Source organism: Gymnogyps californianus, chromosome 2 (genome assembly GCF_018139145.2).
Source record: "Gymnogyps californianus isolate 813 chromosome 2, ASM1813914v2, whole genome shotgun sequence".
Lineage (NCBI taxonomy): Eukaryota > Metazoa > Chordata > Aves > Accipitriformes > Cathartidae > Gymnogyps > Gymnogyps californianus.
Window position 1 is genome coordinate 109,874,516 of NC_059472.1, and position 15,245 is coordinate 109,889,760.

Sequence of the window (15,245 nt, forward strand, 5' to 3'; positions counted from 1 at the left end):
ATTAATTTTGGCTCAACAGCTACAAACTAAAGCCTCTGGCCTTCTCTTTTTCCAAATGCATTTCTAAGCTTTCTTTGGAAAATATAAGCACTTATTCCTACTAGCGAGTTCAGTAGCTAATTTATTTTCCACCACTCTTCTCATGGAGATTCTCCTCCTCTGTTTAAAGCTCTATGTCACATCGGGCTGTAAGCACTGAACTGCATTCTGCCTACTTTCTCTTACTGTATTGAAGAGATATAAAGTATCAGTCAAGATAGTTTCAAAAACCTCTTAGATGTATACCTAAACATTCAATTTAAACACATATTTTTTCTTTCAGGCAGGTTTTGAAAATACTAATTTTCACAGTCTTTTAATTCTCTTCTGATTAAAAACCCAATTATTGTGGCAGGTTGCAGGAGACCATGTAAAACCCTCCAGGCAGATATTTTGGATTAATCTGAAAATCAAACACATGCCACACCAACATCACCATTTTTTCCAGAAAACAGCTATCTCAAGAACAGCGATAAGATTCATCCAGTTGTATTTTGCTTCCTTAACCTATGGTAATAGCCAACACAGTAAAATGTGCAAGTTAAAAAGAACCGGTTTTGTTCTCGTTGGTTTTAATAATCTATTCCAGCACACAATTCATGTTGCAGATATTCAAAAGCTGTTGGACAGATGGTCCTGAAACAGACTGTATTTTAAGAATCTCATTCTTGTGACGTTCTCTAACAATTAACAAAAATAGAGGATTTCACTACTAATAGCCTATTTGAAAGTACTTTGCTGACCGTATGTACTGCCATGGTCCTAGCAACACTATTACACGAAGAACATTATCTGGCTCAAACTGATAACACTGAATTTTTTTTCGGAGTGTACAATCTCCATGTAACCAGCACGTATCTCATCTATCAGCCCTGCTGAAATCCTATATGGTAAACTCTTTTGCTTTGGAAGTTGTACTGTTAGAAATACATTCCAGAAATAGAAACCAAGATTGCAAAAGCACTATGAATGACAAGGCCCAGCAGTGTAATAGTGTCAGGCTGCTAACATATGAAGGGAGAGAAAGACCTCTGGGATCTTATTTTCTTCTTCTCTCTGATGTTTCCTCAAAAGATTCTGAAACTGAAATATTTATTGCTGTATAATGTTTCTGATTTTTTTTTCCTTCAAAGAGAGACCATACTATCTTTGGGTACCACTGTGCAAAGAAATGGTCTATTGACAGACAGAAAAGAAAATAACTAGCACTCAATTATGTATACTTATATATTATGTATCATAAAGAACATAGATATTATGATGACCTACCAGCCTCTTTCCAGTTATGGGAATTAAGCACAGCCATGAAGATGAAGGTACTCCTAACCTTAGTTAGTAGTCCAAGTTTTGTATTTGGATCAAAAAAAATAATTTAGCTAAGCACACAACAGGAAATCTTATTTGTGTCATTTTCTTGCTTAAATTGCATAATACAACAAATTTTGTAAAAATGTCAGTTAGAAACTTCAATTTTTAATGTCCAAAGCATGCATAGGGATAGCAGAAATAGCCTTCTCAAGGACAAATATCCCAGTTATACTTACATATCTCACCACAAATTCTCAGCACCGTGAAAAACAGCATCAAAAATGCAAAAGCTCTGAATAAAGCTACATGGGCATCTGCAGATATCCAGAAGTCCATTTAATTTGAAGTGGAACCTATGGATGCTGTAACTTGTAACGAAAGGCTCAGGTACTCTCTTACCACTGCTGTGTAACATCCCAGCAGAAGAATCCCAGCTGTTCTGCTTCCCCAAATGAAAATATTTCTCTCTTATCTGTATTGTCTTCAGAAAAGGGTTCTGAAGATCCTAAATATTTAAGTGATGGTTTGGGGTTAACTGAATTCAAATCTTTGGTGAAACCAATGAATTCCAGAAGGCTTGGATGTGCCTTGCTGTACACTGTAGTTTTACAGTGTATTTCTTGGAGGCATATGAGGAAATGCTACCAAGATAACTCATCTGTGCTTTGCAAAGGTGTATTTTCATCCAGTCTCTTAAAAAAGTTATTAATATACCATATGTCAGTTTCCCATTTACTCATAAATCACACTTTAGCATCAGAGAGATTACATAGATCTAAGTTTAATAATGTCAGGCCATCTCATGAAAAATGACAGAAGAAAGGAATCCATGTGGAGACACAGCAACCACAGACTCTTTCACTGCTGTAGACTTTCAGTAATTGTAAGTACATGCATCCTAATCCAGCTAGGCTCACTTCATTGTAGAAAAATGGCTTATACTAACTGCTGCCTGCTGCTGCCCCCAAGTGAACTATGAATTTGTTCCAGCTTCAGGGCTTGCCTTCCATATATGCTAATCTCCGGGTGTCTGGATGAGACCTAAGGAAGCTTTGCTCTAGGTCACTTTTATGTAGCCTCTGTCCCTAAGGTGGGCCATAGGCTTCCCTGTCTGCCTTGTAGAGGATCATTCTGCAAATCCATTTTCCATGCAGCATCACAAACTTTGGGGCACTGATGACTGGATAGCAATGGAGACACTATTTTTGTGGCAATCTGGAAACTAGCGGGTATCTATTGGCAAAACATGGAACCATGTGGGGATATCAATTCCAACAGACACAGCTCAAACACATCTGGTCAGGGGAGAGGTACGATTTGGATTTGCGAGTCACATTTTGTCACACTCAGCAAGGAGATTCTCTGATAGTAATGATCAGCAAAACTATCGTAAAGATGGTATTTCAGTTCCCTGCAGACATAGCAAGGTACTGGTCCAGACCCATGCTCCATGTAGGAGCATGACAGAAAAGGATGGAGAATCAGAGCAAGAACCAGAGTCTGGAGCAGTCTGTTTTCTGAATTAATTACATTTGGTCTGGTCATCAATCTGTCAGTAGTAAGTTAAAGAAGTTAGAAGGTGCTCTCCCCAAGGGATGAGAAGCTTTTGCCAACAGCTGTGGAAGAACTTTCCTGGAAACAATACACAAGGCTGTTCTGTGCAGCTTATAAAAGTGTCTCAAGAAGACTGCATCCACCTAGTCTCTTGATGGTGCATATTTTACTTCACTAAAGTAGACATAGTCTACAAACCAGCAGTTTATAGTCAAAAACTAATGAATAGCAGAGCTACTAGTGTTGAGAAACTGATATTGATATTCTAATACAGTTGGCAAATTCCTTCCAACAAAAGACAACATGTACTGAATGTCCTTCGTGTTTCCAAGCACCATCCAACTGATGACAAGAGATGTCTTGCAGCTAGCTATACTGACACTTGCGGGAGAGATCATTAAGCCCCAGAATTCTACGGTCAACTCACTGAATTCATGTTTTTCTTATTTAGCATACTAGCCTCATGTTCTCAGAACCAGGAAATGATACATATTCCTCATGAGCCACCTGACCCTCTAAGAAGAAGACTACATCTTGAGTTAGGCCAAACTTGCCGAGAACATATCTAAAAGCATAACTACTGAAGAACTGCAAAGTTACCAGGACACTGGAAAGACCAAAGGGTCACTGGAAAGACCACAGTCAATTTCGATTGTGATTTAGCTTGATGAATACCAAAATTGAATGTATTCTCTCTATGATCTGTTCATTAATGGCAGAAAGTAAAAATACTGTCATCTTACTGAGATCCTGATAGTTCATGTATCAATACACAATATACCATCTTCATGACCCATCATCACAAGAGAGTTGCTAATTAGGATGTCAATGGATAGCTCCAACATTTCCCTTCAGTCTTCTTTTGTAAACTCCTACAGAGCTGTCAGATCGGGTTCTGACACTGAAAAAATGTACTTGAACAGGACTGGTATCTGGGTTGACTACCAATGAGGTAAGGTAATTGCCAGGGTGTTAATATGTCAGGCTTTCTTTTGTAGAGTGCACTTTGCAGAGCTTGACCAGAACAAGTTGGACCTACCTTAGAGGGTAGCAGTTCATATACTGAGATGAGCTACCTAAGACACAGTGGTGGCTTCAAAGGAAGGAACAACAAAACTCTGCTTGCTCAAGATTCAACAGGAGGCACATAGGTACTGCCTCTCAGCTATGTGCTTTTAAAGCAATAGAAATTATTTTAGCTACTAGTAGTGTAATAACCTTTCAACTGTAAGAGTACAGCAATATTGCCTTGGTTTGGAAATGCCAATTTGATTCATGCAGCAGTATATGATACTAAAATTTATCCTAAGGAAAGTGAGCACCGATTCACAGAAGTATTGTATCTGGTATTAGATTTCAAGAAGCAAATATTAAGGAATTTTAGAAATCAAACAGAAACGTGCAGTGATAGGAAGTCTTAAAACCCAACACAGCAAAATAATGCAGGGGAATTGAGAAAGATACTACATAACGTACAATAGATTACTGACTTGATCAGCTACTGAACGAAGTTCTGCAACTGATGATATGTAAGAGGTTAAATCAGATAATTAAAGTGGTTCTTTCTGCTCTCAGAAATCTACAGCTCTATAGACAGACTCCATTTTCCTTTTAAAAAAGAATGTAAGAGAGAAAGAATTGGCTGGTGTAGTTGCACAAGGACGTGTTTAAAGACCTGAGATTTAAAAAAAAAAAACAAAACAAAACAACCCAAAAACAATTAAGTGTAACAGATCAGCCAAAACATTTCTGTCACATGAGGCTCCCAGGCAAAATATTAAAGACAGTGGAAAAGAGGAGAAAAGAATTTTTCTAGCTGGAAATGCTACAAGGGAAAATGAAAAGGATTAACGAGTAGAGAAATTAATTATTGAAAAATGGCTGAAAGACAAGCTACCTTTTTAATTGTCTTCATCAAGAAGGAAAACACAGAAAAAGTCTGAACAGCTAATGCAAATGGCTTAACACAGCGAGGGGGCGTTTTTACCACTGCAAGCAATTAACCCCTGGAGCAAAGTACCATCTCTTGGTATCCTCAGATTCAGACTACACGCCTGTCTAAGATACGTCTGAGCCCAACTCACACAAAACTCTACACCGTGGAGCAAAGTGGCCTGCATTACATAGGATAATGGAGTAGTTGAATTCAAAGCCTTTTGAGGCCTTTAAAACTGTTAGTCTAGAGTACTGCAGTACTTTGTAGGCACAGTTATACTGGAGGTGGTAGAAAGTCACCTTACCTTCGCACAAGCTCTGATGGGTAAGAAAAAGTAACTCAGGTTTATAAAGAATACATCTGGGCAAGTTAGCTTGAGTTGGGAAGGGCAGAAGAAGGGGCAGGTTTATAGCAATATTAAACAAAGAAAATTTAGTGGTTAGAACTCCTGTTATAAAGTCAGTCACTAGGATTTCAAAAAATGGTTGGAAGATAAAGTGTATCATATATCTGCATTTTTATCAAGCATTTCATGGTAACTGCTATGCCAAAATGACTCTTTAGTGGACCTAATACTATTTTCAGTTGTGATTTATACTCTGATTTCCATAAACTGACAACTGAAATTACCTAAATGTCTGGTCTGAAAGCCACACAAAAATAACTAACATTTCTCAGAGAGGTGTAATGAGGATAAATGCCTGAATGTTTGTGAAATATTCAGATCTTCTGGTCATTTGTTCCACAAGAACACTTATAAATAAAGAGTGTGCAAACGTGAGATATGTGAAATATTAAAGCTTGAAAAAAGTTATTTGATGCAACATATAGCTAGAAGGCATATCATGCAAACCTCACAATAACACTTTCTAAATATACCAGCCAACAGAATGGTTTCAAGGGTTTTCAGCAAATGCGTTATACTGCTGCTAAACCATGAACCTTCAGTGAAGTGGCTGGTATATCTTGGGAAGCTTAGCACATTTCTTCTTTCTGTACTTCATGCGAGAGAGCTCTGACACTTTCAGCCGCCTTATCAGAAGTGTGACATTCACTGGTAACAGCAGAAAAGTCATGTCGGAAAGTAAATGCAAAGTGACTGCTTAGCTTTCCTTAAAGACTGTATCTAGCTAAATTAGGTTTACAGTATTTCTCTTGGTATTTTAAATAATGAAAGCTATAATAATACAGTCATCATATGAACGATTAAGAAGCTTAATCATGGGAAATTATCTTCAAGATCAGTGTTGCTAATGAACCTGTTAATCTGAACCAACCTTTCACAGGACCAACTTCCAGTCTCCAAAGAAGCAAATACGAAGAAAACAAACCTCCTACTGACGTAATGCAAACTCTCAGCTCTTTCTATTCTCAAGAAGCTAGCGATCTCCTTTTGCCTTGAAGCATCAGTTTATACTTTCTTTGTTTGACATTTTTATTCAATCCAGAAATCTTTTCTCAGGCAAAACTTCCAGTGAAACCAGCTGGATTTTGTCCAAGTAAATACTCAATAAAACTACAGAAAGAATAAAGCACTTTGTCACCAACTCTTAGAAAGAAACTGTTTCTGCACAGTTCATTTTAACAGAGGTCTCACTGGAGTGTCTAGGCAGTAGAGCAAGCAATACAAGTCAGCTGAAATGGACTGATGTTGTTCAGCATTTCTTGGGATTTGGCCTACTTTGAGATTTTTCTCTCCCATTCTAATAATTTTTTCTTTTTAAAAATTGATATGGTAGAAGGCATAGCTCTTCTCGCATTCTTTAGATGATAAACTGCTTAGGGCATGATGGTGCAGTGCCTAATGCAATGGTCCCCAGTCAGACTAATAGTCTTACACTTTTTTTTTTTTAATTGCAACTAAACCATAATTTGGAAACCTAACTTTCAAGTAATGACACTGCAGGTAACAGTATACCAAAATACAGATATTGAAAAGGAGAAGTCTATACGAGCTGAAAGGGCTTGTGACAATAGAGAGGTTATTGCTGTGATAGTAGGGCAAATGGAAAGGAATCCCAGTTCCTTCCGATACCTCTGGCAGGCCTGGCTTGATTTGCATTTTATTAGCTAGCATAACAGATACAGGAATAGCAATAATTTTACTTTGAGAGAGATAACAACATTTTGTTGTTGACTAAGTAAGAAGGTAACAAATAAATCCTTGTGATATGTTAATCTGTTAATTTCAGAAAGACTGAAATTGAGCTATTTTGATACCAAAGATTTTTTGATAATACAATTGTGAGCTCAAAGCCTTTCAAATACCTGGCTGTGATGATGCTGTTAATATGGATGTGATATAAAAGTAAATGAATTGCTTGTGAACCACTAGAATAAGATATCCCAAATGTATTACAAGGTATGGTCTTTGTATACTTTGAATCAAGCTGTAAATTAGATAGTTTAGTTTAGAAAAGGGCCCACTGAGACAACATTATTTAGCAGTCTCAAATTATTACTCTTGACATCTCTTGGTCTACTAGGCCAAAGAATCTGAGAGAATGAAAAAATGTTACTAATTCTGGGCAACATTTTCTGTGTAAGATTATTTAAGAACGTTAGAAAATATTAACTCTACTTCCTTTATTTCTGTTGAGCTAAACCCATGGTTTTATCAAATTAATGTGACTGGGTGTCCAACCCAGCAAAATTAAGTGATGTGTTAAGAGCCCCATGTAATGTCAGTCTAACCTGCCATATAGCATATATAACCTCAAGAACCACACTGGCCACTTAATTTGGAAAAGCACTGACATGCACACTTAATATTAAGAGATATGGAAGTCCTAGTTGACTTTAACATAACTTAGAAGGAAGCTTGAAATAAATCATACAGCCAAACTAGTCATGTAATGCGATGCTTGTCCGAGTGTAGGACTTTATACAGAAAGGCCTAGGCTTGTAAAAATTTTGAACTAGGGTAACTCTTTGTACTACTTCCTCAAAGAATTTCCAAGTCAAGTTCACCACCTTTTTCTTTGTCTTCCAGGAGCTAAAAAAACATGGAAACCAAGTAGCAAGTATAAAACTCCAAAATAAGAACCTTGCTCACAACTACTCTCTTTTGACAAACTGATTTTTTTTCTACAGAAGTGATTTACAGATTGTTTTTACCAAAGCCAGATCAAATGGCTCGTAGCTGCTTCATGGAACCATATTAAGCCTTTAAAACCTGCAGTGACATGCCAAGTAATGAAGCTGAACATTCTTCAGAAAATTTAGAGGAGTGAGAGCAGTCTTCTGACTCAAGAAGTCTGAGAGTCACTGTTGAGCAATACAGACAAGCTTGTGTACCACGGCGCATGGATCTGCCTCAGGTCCAGACCAAGACTGTGGAATGTGCTCTCCAAGAAACAGAGGACTACCACAGATCCCATTTTGCTCTGTAAGTAAAGCACATGCCTTTGATCTTGCTTTCCCTGACCTACATATATAGCACCACATTTAATCATAAACAGGAAAACCTAATGTGGCCCCAAAACTCTACTTGAACAAGACACTTCAGCACATAACTCTCATTGAAGGGAGAGAGTGTGGCAATAATCACAGATATTAATTCTCTGTCTCAGCATCACTTTAGAGCAACAGGCAAAAAACCCATGCTTATATATATACGTACATATACATACATACACATGTACGTGAAAGGTTTTATTAACTTCGATTTCCCCACACGCTGGGCTTAAAACTTACGCATCAGCAGTGACTTACCTGACAATGAAAAACTTATCAGTCTCCGACTTCCTTGTCCCTGGATTGAATCTTCATTGGTGATGCTTTTAAAAATCTGCTGGAAGAAAAATAGTGGTGAGAGAGAGTAGTCTCCAACAGACAAATTGCTTAGTAACTTTCTTTTTTACAGGTTCTTAGTTTTACAACTAAGAATCAATTAGATGACCATTAATCAAAACAAAGTTTTTATCCGGGTAGTAATTTAACCACTAGTGGCCTAAGTCATCCCTTCCTGAAGGCTTCTCCTTAAGAAAACAGAATGATACAAAAATACTGCTGTAATTTTAATATAGCAGTTCCTCACCCAAAAAGGAACTACTTGTTAAACAGGAGATAAAAGTAGCACATATAGATGGGGATGTGGCTCTCGCCTCTAAAAACAACTTCTGTCTTTATAACGTCTTATTACTAGTGTAGAAAATCTTGTTCCAGAAAGTTTATTGCATACATGTGAGAAAGACTTCTGAGAACTCACTAATACCCTGTGCAAAAAACAACTGTGAATTATGATAACAATAAGAATTGAGGGTGATCTGGAAAAAAAAAAAATTAAAAAAATCAATAGATGACCCTTTGTACTCCACAGTTTAGATTTTAATGTCAGTCTTTGGTTCAGCAAGTTTACTGGTGGGCTGCTGTTGTGCAAATTAGGACCCAGGCTACCTTCTGGCCATGATTAGAACTGGGAAGCAAGAACGCCTTTGAGCCAGTGTCTGGGACATCAGCAGGAACCCACCATCAACAGTTTTCACCACTGTTTCCCTGAACAGAGCAGAGGAGATGCCATCGGGAGTCAGGCTCCAAGTTCAGCAGGGAGGTGGTGATACTATTACTACCTCCCACCAACTTTGGAGTCAAACCAAGTGCTGCTCTGCTCCTGGGAAGCCACAGCTCCTCGCCATTCTTGCCGTTCAGCTTTCAGGCAAAAAAGAAAAAGAGCATTTATGCAGTGAAGTTCCAATTTCTGCCAGGAAACAGTAACTGAAGTCCCGCTCAGCTGTGACTCATTGCTCAGTATATTAAATATTGTGTATTCAAGCTTAACTTAGAAAACAAGCTGCTCTTTGCCCCCAGAGAGTGCAAAACCTGGGCAAGGGGGCACGGCAGCCCAGATAGCAGGGATTAAACAACAAGCACAGCTGGCAGGTCAAGACAGAGATGAGGCCTAGATCATAGATATACAGGTTGAATTTAGACACCATTATAAAAAAAATGGGCTCTGTTGGACTTGACTTTTTGTCATAATCATTTTGTTTCTTATAGACTATTTAAATGGGAAAAAGGGTACTGAGTAGAGCAGGACTACGAGCAAATTCTAGTAGAAACATCCCTATTGGATCACAGCTAATTAGTTGCAATTGCACTTTTGGCCTTCTTGGCTAAGCAGCTTTCAATATATTTTTTGAAGCCACCACTGATTTCTGGATAGAGGCATGTTTAAATCAGTATATTATATGTGACTATGAGAATTTTGTGACAAGAACTCAGTAACCTTTAGCAGCCGAAGTTGTTATCCCACCAAGAAATAACAACATTTCCTTGTCAAGATGTATTTTTTTATACTACATCACCACCTGACATTTCTTGCATGTTATCCTTTAATGCCTACTACTTAGGGTCTTTTCATGATTTTGTCCAGGACAGTAACTGGGCCAACTGACCTAGATATGTGCATATTTGCAAAACGTGCTTTTTTCCAGTCCTTAAACATTTCTCTGGGGTTTTTAGATCTGCCGTGAAATCAGTATGAATAGTTTAACAGTCTATGCTTTGAACAGAGTGGGGTGGATCTGATGGGGTCCTGCAAATACTAGCCTGTTCAAAACTTAAAAACATGTTGCTATTAAATGACCCTTTTGGGGCCATATCTACATTAGTGAAATTGTATCAAGACAGTTATACTAGAGTATTGTCACAAATCCTGATATAGGCAAAGCATCCCCAGCATGGCCAAACCCGCACTGGCAAAGCTTGGCATTATACAAACAGAGTAATAACACATCCAGCCCCATAAGTGAAACAACAAAAAAATAAATTTATTTGCTCCTAAAGGATCCATCTATTTTGTGAAGCAGGTGTACCCCACACCATCCTGTCAAGTGTTCACCCCTCAGTCATGCAATCACAGGGCCTAAAAACCAGCTCTGCTGTGTAAATGAATTATATACTCCACAGTTTATCCCAGCGTAACTCCCTGAGGTGCAACGCTACATCAAAATGCCTAGCATTTTGATAATGTCTAGCACTTAACCTTAGTAATCTGAAACACACCACAACACTTTTTTTTAAGCTTTTCCAGTTTTCTTCCTGTCCAGGCAGGTAAGGGAATCCATGGCAGAAAGGCTGAGGGAGAGAGGTGCTTATTGTTGGGCCGAGACCTGGGATGCACCATTAAAGACTTCATATAACAGAGCCAAACACCTCCTGTACAGCTCTACCATCCCAAACCTGTGCTCCTCATCCTCCAGTGGTCTGGTGGCACTGGTCTGCTGCTCTCCCCACATGTATGCTGCACCTTCTTACCCACGATACAGGTCCTCAGGCATGGCAGGGCATGTGCCAGAGGGGGCTCAAGAGCAGGTAGACGTCCTCTTTCAAAAGAAGGAGCGATTATGCATAGACATACCCAGGGAAGCATACTAGGAAGGCCAGGAAAGTGATTATACTTTAATATTGGTGTTTCGAGGAGTCAGAAGGAATGGCAGGGGAGGAAGGGAGAAAAGTCTCCCAAGATTAAGTCTGATTTTCTGAAAATAAAAAAAAAAAACCCAAAACTATTTGCTGCAGTTTGGATTCACCATTTTCTAATGCAATACCAGACTGTCCCCAGCAGTGAGGACAAGGCTAAGAGCACTTGATGCAGGGCAAAGGAGGGTGCATGGTCATCAATGCTCGCCAGCCACCACACCAACCGGGATTCATAGTGTCTTGAGGCCTGAGATGGGGAAGTGCATGGGTCATACTCCTCCTGCTTGCCATTTATCACGAAAGAAATCCAGACTGATTTTAGTGGCTACACTATAATTACATTGGGAGTTTTGTCACTGTAAGTAAACCTTGAATTTAGTCATCGGGAGGTAAAAAACCCTCTATCTTCTCAACTGCCACTTAAAACATAGTTAGTTGACAGAAAGACAACATTCATCTCGTCACTTGACATCCTATGGGCTTGAAGTCCTTGGTATGAAAAGGAACAAATGTGATTTTCCCTCAATAACTTTGGTGCTCTTTTATGCCCTTGAAGTGAGAGCTCAGTCTGAATTAGTTTAATATTTTTAGTTTATAATGTCACGTTTGCACATTGTGCAGCCCAGCCTAATTATTTTACAAGTCCTGCTCATACAAAACAGGATGAATATGATTCTATTACATGCTTCTGTCATACCTAGACATGAAGAGATGGGACATGAGCTGCAACTTCAAGCCTAGCTGCATCTCCCAGAAAACCGAAGGCTTCCTGAACCAGATTCAAACCTCCTTTCGCTTTTCTTGCTTGTAATCAGAGCTGGTGTCATTGCCACTGATGGGACTGCATGCACTCAAGCAGTTAGAGATGTATCAGTACTTCCTTTAAAATATTCTCCAGTAAACACACACTGTAAAATCTTCTGGTCTGCTACAGCATTTCCCAACCTGTGAAGCATGGCAAAAGACAACCGCCAGAGCCTGTGATGGCTACCTGCAAAACATGGGGAGGTACTTGAGGCCAGATCCAAGCCTCTCAGGATTTGCTGAGCTCAGGAAAAAGGTCCACATTTGGTAGCACTTTTCATTTTTTCAGCAGAGAGAAAAAAGACAGAAGGAGGTGACTGAAAGCTAAAAATAATACAGTCTTGTCCTAGTACCACTTTTCCTTGTGAGTAGTTCCTGCAAATGCTGGAGGGAAGTTATGTGATCCTGAATGAGAAAGGAGGCAGGCTTCACACTAGCAAATGGAACCCTTGAGACTCCCTCTCTCTCTTTAGCCATGGTACGTGTTATGAAAAAAAAAAAATCTTGAGAAATCCCAGAGTACTACAGTCCATCAGCTCTTGCTGAGGCAAAATTCCAAGCGCATCACTAAAAATTTGTCTAAGCAGAAACTAAGAAACAGAGACTCTCACAGCCAATTAAAAATATCTCCTAAAATACCTTACCCTTCACCAGCCTACCTAGATACGTGGAAGCGTAACAAGGACAACACTCTTGCTCCTGAAAGTAAAGTGGCTTACAGGGCACACCTGGGTGTCTGTATTCAGCCTCCTTGTGCCTCTAGGTTATGATGAGGCAAATACTTTTGGACACACGTACAGTGTGAATGCAGGTCTGGAAGAAGCTGTAACTGTGTTTGCCTGGTGCTGTACTAGAAAATCTGCTTTCAGGCACCACAGTGACCAGTAATAGTGCAGCATGCTGGTAAAGCGTGCTTTGTACCACTAAGTCCCTTTTAGCATGTTTGTATATTGTGCAGCCCAACTTAATTATTTTAAAAGTCCTGCTGACATGAAACAGGATTAATATGATTTTATTACATGCTTCTACCACAGCTAGACATGCACAGCTGACAAATACAAGCACTTACTCCTTTTCCCACACACAGCACAGAAAACCACTGTTAAACCTTAGTCTTAACGTTCTGTAACACACTTTCCTCTTCAGAAGGGCATTTCTGGCGCCTGCGACCACACGAAGAGATTCAACAAAGCTAAGCAAATTTTCTTTTCCCATAAGTAGAAGAAACATCTGGTTTAAGAAATCTTACTCTTCACTGACAGCCAAAGCCCTTCTGTATCAGTAGCTTCTGCTGCAAAAGAATGATAACATTTAATGATCATAACTGATATAAATTATCTCACATAGGCCAGTATTTCTTACATTTAAAACAGAGGAAACTGCAGCAATATTAAAAACAGTGCTGCACTACCTGGTTGTATTTGTTGACTTTATATGGTGAACATCATGGATGTGACCTAATGCTCAGTCCAATCAAGTTCCAATTTTAAAAGGTGCTAATTAAAACCTAGAATATTTTACACTGACAGCACAGATTGTAACTACAGTAATATTTAATGCAGATTAAACAGTCAGGTACTGTAAACTGGCAAAGCTCGAGCCTGGCCCATACTATCTATTCATCACAAGAGCTTCTCTTTAAAAAACCAGATCTAAGAACATATCAAAGTATTCAGAGGGGCTCACACTTCCAAGCAGTACTATCCAAACCTGTATGGAAGATGGAAGTCTACAATGAAAGAAAACTAGAAACTACAAAAGTAAAGCGGCAAAGTATTTTCTGTTTGTATACACCGGCTCTGAGTATGAAAAGCAGCAGACGAGAGCACTGCAAAAAGGGAAGGCTGTAACCTGTGCTTGATTCAAATCACAAGTGAAAAATAGCCTCAACTCAGTCCCAAATTGTGCATCAGCAAACAGAAAAAGTATTGCTAGATGTGTCAGAGCTGAAGATGTGGTGTCACAGAGCTGGGGGAAAAGACAGGCTGTCCAGTAACTGCCTGCCCTATGCTTACTTCAACCTCCAGTTCTCTGTTCTTCAACAGCACTAAACTTCTCTGCAGATTTAAAGCAAAATAAATAAGGTTAATAGCCTGATTTCAACAGTTAGGAGCAAAAGAAGCAGCTGATGCTTTGTCCCGTCTCCTTCCATCTGTTTGCATCCTTTAGTTCATTTGAGATTTAAGATGGGTCCAAAACTGCCCAGCACAACGCAGGGGCAGAGTACCAGTTTCCACTCTGCACAGCTTTGCTGATGTCAGTTTAAATCAGCTTGGAGCTATTGTTTTAACAGACCTGTGTGTACGTGGCAGAGATTTCAAGAAGAGTTCCTCAAAAAATTATTCTCACCTAACCTAGTTCTGTTGGCTTTTACTGTTGCCCTCTTGATTTCACTGAACTCTTAATATTAGGACAACTCTCTAAGCAAGTAGAAAAAGGCTTACGTTTTCCACAGCTCAGCAGTGAATTGTCTTTCCACAGTAGAAGAATAAGACATCATCCCCAGTTCACACTTCATATTCTACCATCCTCTTCAGAGAGGGAATTCCTCTGTAGGTCTGCAAATGGGTGAATACTCCCATTTCCTCCCAAGTGCTGAATTTAAAAAGAAATAGTTTTGGAAAAAATTGACTAGACAAACACAGACTAAGTGCTTCCTTTTTCTCCATCACTTGACTTCTTCCACATCTTGGGAACACAGGGCACACTGGGATGTAAGGGGCAAATTGTGAAAGGAGCAAATGGAGACCTGAGCTCCATGACTGTCACTGACAGAATTATGGCTATAATCCCAGGCACCACTTTGAAAATCTAGCCCTAATTAGTCGTAGTGCTTCAGCTACAACCCTCACTCCTAACGGAATTATCCAGCTCTTGAATGTAATATATTCCACTTATCCTGTTAGCTTGTTAAGCCACTGTGCTGGCACCATAGTATTTTTCTATCAAGTGCTTCCGAACAGCAGCCAGTGTCTCCAGCAGCAGCCTAACTTCCTGCTGGGCTCTCTGCAGCTGGCTCACATCCCTGAAGGACTGTGACCACACACACGCAGAGTCTTCCCCATGTGTCACAGTCAGTGCCATTCTAGCCTTGTAACACACCACCTTCTCAATGCTATTCCCTGTTTAAGGGGAGAATTTGCTTTTGCAGGCATATGGCAATTGTCCTCTGTCTGCAGAA

The 15,245-nt window shown here is 39.4% G+C and overlaps 1 protein-coding gene across 3 annotated transcripts in view; it reads right to left on the bottom strand.

Moving 5' to 3' along the window:
- HECW1 (HECT, C2 and WW domain containing E3 ubiquitin protein ligase 1) overlaps positions 1 to 15,245 on the bottom strand; it is a 300,542-nt gene that overhangs the window by 92,046 nt on the left and 193,251 nt on the right. For 2 of the 3 annotated variants that reach the window (XM_050891205.1, XM_050891207.1), the window contains exon 5: positions 8,552 to 8,630. In XM_050891205.1, coding sequence (XP_050747162.1) covers positions 8,552 to 8,630 — 79 coding nt within the window. The remainder of the gene's footprint in view (positions 1 to 8,551; positions 8,631 to 15,245) is intronic. The other variant, XM_050891206.1, reaches the window with a different exon arrangement.